General features: G+C 38.4%; 1 protein-coding gene across 1 annotated transcript; it reads left to right on the forward strand.

Moving 5' to 3' along the window:
• Positions 1 to 791: 791 nt before the first annotated feature.
• Positions 792 to 7,929, forward strand: LOC139717368 (protein FAM185A-like). The gene is made up of 7 exons (XM_071628872.1): positions 792 to 1,365; positions 2,352 to 2,461; positions 3,681 to 3,773; positions 4,470 to 4,647; positions 5,723 to 5,821; positions 7,002 to 7,127; positions 7,663 to 7,929. Exons 1-7 carry the CDS (start codon positions 792 to 794, stop codon positions 7,770 to 7,772), a joined length of 1,290 nt encoding a protein of 429 aa, XP_071484973.1. The 3' UTR covers positions 7,773 to 7,929.
• The last annotated feature ends 2,570 nt before the right edge of the window (positions 7,930 to 10,499 follow it).

Raw genomic sequence — 10,499 nt, forward strand, 5'->3', positions numbered from 1 at the left:
ATGAAATAAAAATAATAATAACAAACAAATAAATGAATAAATAAATAAATAAATAAATAAATAAATAAATAAATAAATAAATAAATAAATAAATAAATAAATAAATAAATAAATAAATAAATAAAATAAAATAAAAAAATAAAATTACAACGGGACCCTTCGCAATGATAATTTTAAAGATAGTGTGAATCAATCCAAATACAACTTCAGGGTACGAAACTATAACTCATTGCCCACATCTTACAGAAAATCCCATTCGATTTGCTTCAGTGGTCAAGAGAAATGAGGAATTTTTGAGAGCATGTCAGGAATCTCTTCCCTCTATTGTGTTACACAAGAGCATCCAAGTGCGAAATTGAAAGAATCAGACTCATGACAACAATCCACATTTCTCTGTGACCGCTTTACCAAATTGAATGTTGTTTCCTGCAAAATAGAGCTAAGATGTTGTATTTTAACACCCTGAAGAAGCATTTAGACAATTTAATTATATTGGGTGTTATCAATGCGAAAATCTGATTGTAATCTTTTTTGGACACATGCTGTTCTGTAGGATATGTCTAAACGCTGTTGTCCCGGTAAACATTTGGCGTTCTATACACCCCACCCCCACCCCCCATTCTACGTAACGTACGTACAATAACACAACATGTAACATCGGAACTTGTGTGTATAGTTATAGCAGTAGTGTAGTGCTAAAAGAAGCTCCACTCGTTTCCCAGAAGACACATCGATCTTTCCCAAAAGAAGTTCTACCAGTTGGTGTGGCGTTATCAAGGTCAACCGTGAGAATGTTTTTCATCGTAAGTGAGTGTCTGTTGCGCTCGAATACTTCATTTCCTAGGGCTACAGCTCGATGTCTTTCCAGCAACTTACCGTCGTTCGTGCGGGAGCGGCTGAAGAAGGCGCCCGCAGTTCCGGGGGCGGTGAAGTTGCGTTCTCGCCTGCAGTCCACGGCAACGGGAACCGGCAGCGAATCAGATTCTGGTAGTAATTTTAATGGTAAACGTTCTCCTTTGCAATCCGTAACCAAAGTGAAGTCGTGGCCGTTCGAGCTCTCTACTCCTTTTGGCAAGCTCATGATCAAGCAGACGTGGTTTCCCACCCGCATCGTCCCAACAAATCCTCACGATTATCCCGCGGCTGATCGAGTTTTTGTGCATCTTCTATCCTCTTCAGACACAAGTTTAGGTGGTGGAGCAACATCTGGGTCAGAAGAGATAGCCCAGTTAGATTCAAAGATTCTTGAAGATGTCATCAATAGTGTGCAATGTTCGCTAGATGAACAGGGCATCCATCTGACTCACAAGAAGTTGGCGGATGTCTCCTCTCTTGCTTTCATCATTGAAGTGCCAACGTGTTACGGTAATTAATGTCATGATGGTAGTGATACTATTCTGCTACTGTACTGAATTTTAACCCTGTAGAGAATATCATTTTTGCTTGTCATGGAAAGTCACCTAGTCTATACTATAACTATATTATGATGTGTCAACCATTTCACTGCTTGATGCAGCCTTGAATTACTAAATATATAGTGTCGATAACAGCGTAGGCCTACGCAAAGGTTATGGCCGGATGTTGTTACACAAAACATGTTCACAATAGTTAATACCACATCATTTCGCAGTACTAGTAGTTGTAGGGTCTGATGATATGCTAACTATACACAGCCCAAGGGCATGGAGACGCTGTGCAGAGTTCAGCATCTGGTCGGGCTAAATACACATGATTTGACATGTGTATACACAGATGCATATGTCAATATTACTGCAGTTGTATGTGGCAGGGTACTGTTTAAGTGCTGATGTATATCATCTCCAGAATTGCTGCTAAAAAGTGTGGTCAAAGCAAAAGGAAATCTTGATTATTCGATTGTGGGGTCTTTCTGTGCTAAAGTTGGCAATCATTGGCACATTCACTGATTTGCTCATTTGGCCAGTTCACTAGATATGAGTATATGACTAGGCTGTTCTAAGAATATCCATCAATGTACAGAATAAACAGAGATTAGTACCTAAGTTATTCCTCTACTCTGCACTCTTTAACATCTTAGATTCTTACACTGTTACACATGAGCAGGTTATATAAACATGGCATTCTGGTCACATTTTTTTTTCTACCTTTGGTGGGGGGGGGGGGGGATGGAAAACTGACTGCCAGGTATAATAGCATGACATCTTTTAGCAGGGTGCATGGACATGTGTGATTTTTAAGAGGTAAACACCCATTTGTTGATAAAACCTGGTGTTGTAAGATGAGATGAAAAGTCACTGGAGTTTTGTCTGAGTTGTGCTCTCTGATACTATCCCTTCCTTTTGTTTTCACAATTTTTTGACCCTCCTCCCCAGATATTCAAGTGTCCAGTTCTGGCAGTGGCCACATATCAGTGGAGAACCTGGAAAATGAGGAGTGCAGCATCGATTCAGAAGATGGCAATGTCACACTAAAGAGCATGAAGGTATGGCAAAGCATAGCTATTGTAGGGTAGAGTCAAAGGACTATGATGTTTTTCGTAGGTCTTGTCTATGCAGTGCAGATCCAGAGGGGGTGCACATGGTGCGCGCCCCCTCTTTTTTTTATTGTTGTTGTTGTTAAAACAGAAGAAATAAAGAGGATAAAATGGGGGCACATGTGCCCCCTTTAATTTTGTAAAGGGGCCTCCCCTTAACGGAATTCCTGGATCCACCCCTGTCTATGTATAGGGAAATCCCATGAAAAGGAATTCACCTGACAATGAGGTATCACTTTGAACGATGTGAATGTGGTGGTCCAGATTTTTCATTACTGCACTTTTGGGTGGTGTCTTTTGTAGTACATTTACAACAAGGTACCAGTTATGATGAGGTAAAACTGTAGGTGCAGGAGACCTCGTACGATGTGGTTTCCCATTGTTTATATTTATATTTGTCATCAGAAGATATTGCATTCCTAATTATCAGAGAAAAAAATATGATTGGAGCAATGAAAAAAAAAAATCTTCATGATGCATTTAACGGAAAGTTTGTAATGTCATGGGTTTGCCAAATATTCAGAGAATTTAGTTTAAGTGGACAAGGCTCTGGATTTTGAGACAGAAGTTTAATAGCAGGGGTTGCACTTAACTTTTTTTTAACTAGCCAGGCGGACTACTTAGAATCAATTTTGACACTGAAGCAATATTTTGGCTAGCCAGACGGACTAGTTACTTCAGAATTTTATGATTTTTAGCTAGTCCGACATGATTTTGGGTGGCCAATGGCCAGCGGACCATCGCCAATTTCGAACCCTGAATAGTGGGTTTAAATCCTGCCAGGTGCATTCATCCTTGGAAAAGATGTATCACCCACAATGTCCACAGGTGCACAGATGGGTTCCTGGAAATGCTTTGATAGTGATAACTGCAGGGCTACCTGTGAGAATAGTTAGCCACTGAAGAGGCTACCCTGTTCGAGACCATAATTACTCTTAATATCAATATCAGATCAGTTACTAAGGCAACCACACTCACAACTCAACCATCACTCTTGACTTCTGTGGTGGTTTGTCTACCATTCTATTCTTTCCAAAGTAAACTCAATGATACTAAAAAATCTGATGTAAGCAGATTTGCATGTGTGTATGATGTATTATTTGCTTATGTTTCTCCCACCTTGCCCTGTAACTATGGTTACCATACATGCCGCATCCTGACTGCTCAGGCCGCTCATGTCAACATCAGATCTAGGAGTGGTGACATCATGTGTGTCAAGGCTCTCCAGGGCAGTGGAGTGATAGCAACGGGGCATCAAGGGGTAAGCTACTGACATATCACAATACATCAACTTCTAGCTTTTGATGCTTGCATGCATGAATTTTTTTATTATTAGAGACATGTTCCTGACAGTGTTGACTGCCTTCGACCACATTTTGCTTTGTTTTACTGATGTGCAAGTTTGATGATAATGCTAGGAAATAAATCGCTACAGCGCACTCCCTTTGTGATAAACACGATTGTAATAAAAATTCATTACAACAAGGTAAAAATTCTGGTCCCAACATTATTATCTGCATATCTTTGCGTGCTTTATTTGTCTGGCTATAACAAAATTTTTATATACATGTATTGAAAGAAAATTGCTGGTCTGAAGGACTTCTTTAATGGGAGTTGCTTGTATCAAGTTTTGGTGATCATTATATCCAAAACTTGATGGGCATTAATTTTTTCATGAGTTGTTGCCCAAAGTAGAAACTGCAAAATATAAAATCACAGTTACTATTATTATTATTATTATTATTATTATTATTATTATTATTATTATTATTATTATCATTATTACCATTATTATTATTATTATTATTATTATTATTATTATTATTATTATTATTATTATTATTATTATTATTATTATTATTATCATCATCATTATCATCATCATCATCATCATTATTATTATTGTTATTAATGGGAGGCTGACTCTTCCCTCTTTTCCTTTGCCATATATCTGTAGAAAGTGACTACAGACAGGCTCCAGGGTCTGGATTTTGAAATCACCACTGATGCAGGGGCTGTTCACATCAAAGATATTTACTCCAGAACAGCCACAGTGACAAGTGCGAACGGTCCCATCACCATCCAAAACATGCACACAGTGTGCAAAATAGCAAGTACTGCTGATGTTAATGTAGGTAGGTATATTTTTTTCTCAGCCAAATAGATTACAGTTGTGTAAAACCAGAAATTTTCATATGTATGAAACTTTTGTGAATTTTGCAAGGAACCAAGATTCTCGAAAGCAAAATGCATGAAGAAGTTTTTGACTGCACAATCCTAGTATGCTTGTAATTTTTTCATGAAAGGCAACTCGCAAAAGTTTCATCTCGCGGAAGAGGCTCTTGGCTCCAATTTGCATAAGTTTCGTGCCACGAATGTTTCTGATTTTAGAGTATCTCTCTTAGGTCATGTCATAATGTTGATTATGATTATGTAGCTTTACAGTTTATTTGCTTTACTTTCTTGTGAAAGGAAGCTTTTATCCAGTCATTTGTCTAATTCTACCAATACACAATGTAATATGATACAGGAAGTGAGAGTTTCAAGTGATGAATATATGCAATAAGAAACATACCACTTCAAGACAACTGAATCAACGAAAACCTGCCTAAGAAGTTAATGTTATTCACACATACCATACATAAAAGAAAGGCAGGAAATTCTTTATAGACACACTGAGCTAAAGAAAGCCCTAGGGTGGCTACACAGATGACAGGAAACCTCTTAGCAACTACTGTCTGAAAAACATTTTCAATTCAACTTAAGTTTTCATACTGTTGTCATACACCCATCATTTTCTCTAGCACTGGTATCTGGCATTAATGTTTTTGTGTTGTGTTGTATTGTGTTGTGTTTCTCTGTATAATTTTGAAATTATGGCTATGATCAAAATCTGCAAAATGAAGTACTGTATTATACATCCAGTGGAGCCCCCCCCCCCCTCCCCACCCCCCAAAAAAATAATAATGATAATGTCTAGCTCACTGTGATCCTAAAGTTTAGGCATGATAAGGATTGATATCTCTCGTTCAAGGAAATGCTCAACATTTAAATCCATAGTCTTAAACTTGACTCCTTTATTTCAGTAGTTTGCAGGGGAAAAAATGCTCTTATGACACATGATTCATTTTTCCATTTAAAGTTACCCTTGTATGTAGCAGTGATTAAAAATGTCTTTTATATCATCATTATTTTTCATGTTCATAACAGGATGTGTAGAGGGAGTTCTATCAGCCACCTTGTCGGAATCTGGCTCCTTCAAGGGTTACCTGTCACGACACGACTCAGCCGAAATTCAGACTGACAAAGGTAAGGGAGCATCCTGTTCTCTTGGAGCAGGGCAAGCTTCTTTTGTAGCACCTGACCAAGCAAAGACTTCTGCAGTCATTGTGTCTCCTCCTTATGGATCATTGTCATTTTATCATTTTTAAATTGGCAACTCCAAATTGCAGAGCATATCTTATTTTGATATGGATGAAGATTGTAGGATGCAAATTATTGACTTTGCATCAAGATGCTTTTATTGCAACTGATTGACAAATTGCCCTTCATCGATGTAAAGAAATACTGATCATTTTATCATGGGCCTACTCATATGGGTGGGAACCGTGCTCAGGACAGCTTGATTACTAGACAGGCATCATTTCTACTAGACTGCCAAGCTTCTATCTGATAGCAAATGATGGTTCTTGCCTTATACTTACCCTCTTACCCGTATAGCAGCGGTTGCTGCATATCTATTCAAAACGAGAGTATGTATGGCCATGGCCTTTTATATCATAGCTATTACTCAGACTGTTTATTTATGTCGAAGAGCAAATTATCAGTCAGTTGCGAAGAAGATTGTAGGGACTGGTCAAGTTTATCAGACATGATGGGTTAAGCTACAGTGAACAGTTACCTGTTCTATACTACTGTCTAAACATTTTTGCAGACAGGAGCTACAAGCTCTGAAATGATTCATCTTGTAATCATGACAGCATGGTATTCATTGTGGTCATAATTTAATATTCAGATGAATGAAGACCACTCTCTTGGTGTTGCACATACAACTGATAGCCGACAAAAAAAAAAAAAAACACTAGTAAGACTAACTGAAAACTTTGTACAGTGCACTCCTGTTACAACGAACAGGGTTATAACAAAATTCCTGCTACAACGATGTAAAAATTCTGGCCGCAATATTGTCTGCTCTATGCGATTCTATTATTTACTGGTTTGTTATAACAAAATTTTGATATGACAAAAGAAAACTGCTGGTCCCGAGGACTTCATTATAATGGAACTGGAACAGCTTTCATGGCCATGTACGATGAATAGAAAGTTTACAAGTTTATACAAAACAGAGCCACTCTAAAAATTCTGAGGATTCAGTGAAATGCAAGAATATTATCGCATTTTGCTGTAAAAATGAAAGTGACTCACGTATTAGCTGCCACAGGCCTGGGTCATCATCATATACGCTCATAATTCCTTGTCACATTTCCAGGCAATATCGAGATCAGAGTTCCGGAGGAATGCAGGTCACATGTTCACCTGGAGGCGAAGGAGGTCGACATCGACAGTGCTCTTGTGTTCCGCAGCACCAAGCCGTCAGATAGTCACGCCACAATAGGTATGACAGCCCATCTCCCAATTCTTGTACTCTGCTTTCTTTTTGTGGCTTTATTTTTATCAAATTAGCTGATGCACACCCAATCTCAAATAATTATAAGAAGGTTTACACCAAAGAGGGTTTATAAGAAATGCTTTACGCTTTGTTTTTGCAAAAATTTGTCGTCCCACAATTGAATGTATAAGGTTATGTCTATGTATGTCCATGTATATATAATGTGTGTACTTGTGTGTACCTTGATACATTATCTTTGGATTCCTATGTTGTATTCTTTAAACCAATGTTAAGATTTTACTTTTCAGTATTTATAAAAATAGTATTTTGCTATTCGATTTGATCATTCAGTTGTGATTCCTGTAGGAGATAATGGCCTCATGACTCTACAGATATTGTGTGAAATTTTTTGTGAGAAAATCAGACAAGATTCTTTCCTAAATGAGGTAGTTAATGGCCAGTAAAAATTAGCACACAACTCTCAACCAATGACGTCGGCAGGATTTTCACTACCCGTTCTATGATTTCTCATGTTTCTCAGGTGAGCTCAATGGGGGCGGGGAAGAGGCCAAGATCACGGCACAGACTCAAGAGGGCAGCATAACAGTCAAGACTCAATCTTGGTTCGACTCACTGGGTTTGGCAAGATGATCGTGTATTTATGGATTACTAGCTTTCAATGACAGTGTTGACCTTCCTGTGGAATTGGTTTTGGCATAAACTTACCTCGCCTTTTCTGAATCTTTCCTGGATGGCCAATTGTAGGCAACATTGGCAAAATGCAATCTGTGTTTTAGTTATCATGTTGCATTGGTCAACGCATACTCAGTATCTGCAGCTTGTACTTAAAAGGATTCCGAATTGACTGGGTTGCAGTCCTGGACCCGATATTGTTTGATCACATATCACAGATCTAGTGAATGTCAGTTTCAGTGGGTTATACAGAGCATGCTTGTATTCTGATACAACTGCTGTGTATAAATTATGGAGGCTTTAGATCAGTGGCAATATTCTGAGGTTGTTGAATAGGAAGCTTTGAGAGGATATATAGAGAGAGGTTAGAGAGAAATGCCTGTGACCGTATACAGGAGAGCTGCAGCAGTTAAGAGAGTAGTGATTCGTAACCCGCATTTCCCATAGACACCTGCCCGAGTATTCTTGGGACTCGGGTTCAACGGGTTAAGCAATTAAACTAAATGAGGAACAATTCCCAATATGTGTGTGTATGTACATGTATATATATCAGATAGACAGATGGATAGATGGATAGATAGATAAATAGAATGATAGAGAGATAGAGAGTGAGTGGGTGGAAGAGATAGACAAATAGATAGATAGATACAGTTCGACCTCGATTATCCGGCCATGTCGGGACTGGCGCTCATCCGGATAAGCGAATTGGCCAGATATAGGAGTCACAATGTTAATGTATATAGCTGCCGTCCAAGCTGCCGTCCCAGTGCACTGGCAGCTAGGCAGGTAGCGTACCCGGCAACGGTGGTGTAATCTATGCTAGCCTGCGCAAAATTGTAGTCCCTTCTTCACAAAAATAAAGTATATCTTTATGTGAAAATCATACATGTTTTACCTCATTAGATTTTGAGAAACCTATCATGCACATCTTATGAAATTAGTGAAATAGATCCATGAAAAGATGTTAAAGTCACTGTCTTTTCTCAATTTTTGGATGAAAAAAAAAGTCCTTCACTGCGTGAACGCGTCCGGATAATAGAGATTTCCGGATAAAAGGAGGCCGGATAATCGAGGTCGAACTGTAGATAGATAGATAGATAGATAGATAGATAGATAGATAGATAGATAGATAGATAGATAGCAATTTCAACTGTGTGTGACTCAGTTTGTACAGAGTGTGTTGCTTGTTGGACAAGGTTTTACCATCAGTGGTATATGACTGGTGTTGAAGTTACACCACACACAAAATTAAGATGTTAATCTGAGAATGACAATGAGGTCACATCAGTTATTCAAAATGTGATGAAGCCAGTACAGTGCACTCCCATTACAACGAACATGGTTATGATGAAATTCCAGTTACAACGAAGTAAAAATTCATACGCAACATTATCCTCTCTATGTCTTTTATTGCTTATTTGTTTGGTTATAACGAAATTATGATATAACAAAAGAAAACTGCCAGTCCCAAGGACTTCACTATAATGGGAGTCCACTGTAGAACTAAATAAAGATTATCTTCCTGCTCTGGACCCCTTTAACAATCTGAAAGAATAAGACCACTGTAAACAAACTCTCTATCCAATAGATGTGTTTGATGTATTTCAAGAGCTTCTCAGAAAGGCAAGTTATTTGTGACATTTTAAATAAAATTAATGGTACTCATGCTGTCAGCCCGCAGGCAAGATAATTCGTGGTCAGCATCTAGAAACCCCAAGCTTATGATGGCTCGATGTCATAAGAAAGAGTTGTATTGCAGTGTTTGTCTATATAGCCTCAATATAGCATGATAAATTATGATGATGTCTTGGATTGTTGCTTGTGATATATAGGTAAATCATATCAACCATTTTTTAATATTTTCTGTTGAGGGTTTCTATACCACTCCTGAATAGCATAAAACTTATGTTTACAAACTCTTTGGTATGTGAAGTGAGCCCCTTTAGAACCATTTGTCCTATTTGTAGGGTCAATATGATGTGTGTGTGTGTGCATTGTAGGTTGCTAAGGTCTTGTGGGTCTATACTTTGTGCCCAACCTGTTTGGTTAATCTGTTAATATGTACAATAGGATACCATTACAAAGACTGTAGAGCTATGTAAATGTCACAGCATGGGTTCTAGGTTAGTGCTTAGAGTTCTTCTAGTTCTAGCCCAGGATGGAAGTGTGTGATAGGCCTACTTACACCTCCCCCCCCCCTTTTTTTTGGGGGGGGGGGGGAGGTGTACAACAAAAGTTCAGGTCATTGTGGCATTTACAATCAAGACTGATTGTTTACATAGTAATGCCATATGCTCATTGCATATGAATATTTGTTTGTGGTATACTTCAGACACACCTGTGCATTGTAGTGTACACAATTTGATGTGTCAATTGTGGGATTGGAAGGGGATATCATTGGTGTTACTTGTACTGTGCTTTGATCGATAAATGACACATAATGTCTTTGAACTACTTGTCAGTGCATAGAGATTACCTACATGTAATTCCCCCTAATCCCTGTACATGTAGTGCTATCATGGCATTCCTGTTGAACTGAGGCACATTGTTGCCCATGAATGAGCTTGCTAATCTACTGTACTGTTAGGTCAAGTCTGGATGCAATACTGTCTGCTTGTGAAAAAGCTTGTGATATTAAAGGGACTGTACAGAACTGGTTTAGGTGGGGATTCATGTTTTGAACAT

The sequence above is a fragment of the Diadema antillarum genome, unplaced genomic scaffold (assembly GCF_040938485.1).
Source record: "Diadema antillarum isolate AM-2024a unplaced genomic scaffold, OU_Dant_1.0 scf00000074, whole genome shotgun sequence".
Lineage (NCBI taxonomy): Eukaryota > Metazoa > Echinodermata > Echinoidea > Diadematoida > Diadematidae > Diadema > Diadema antillarum.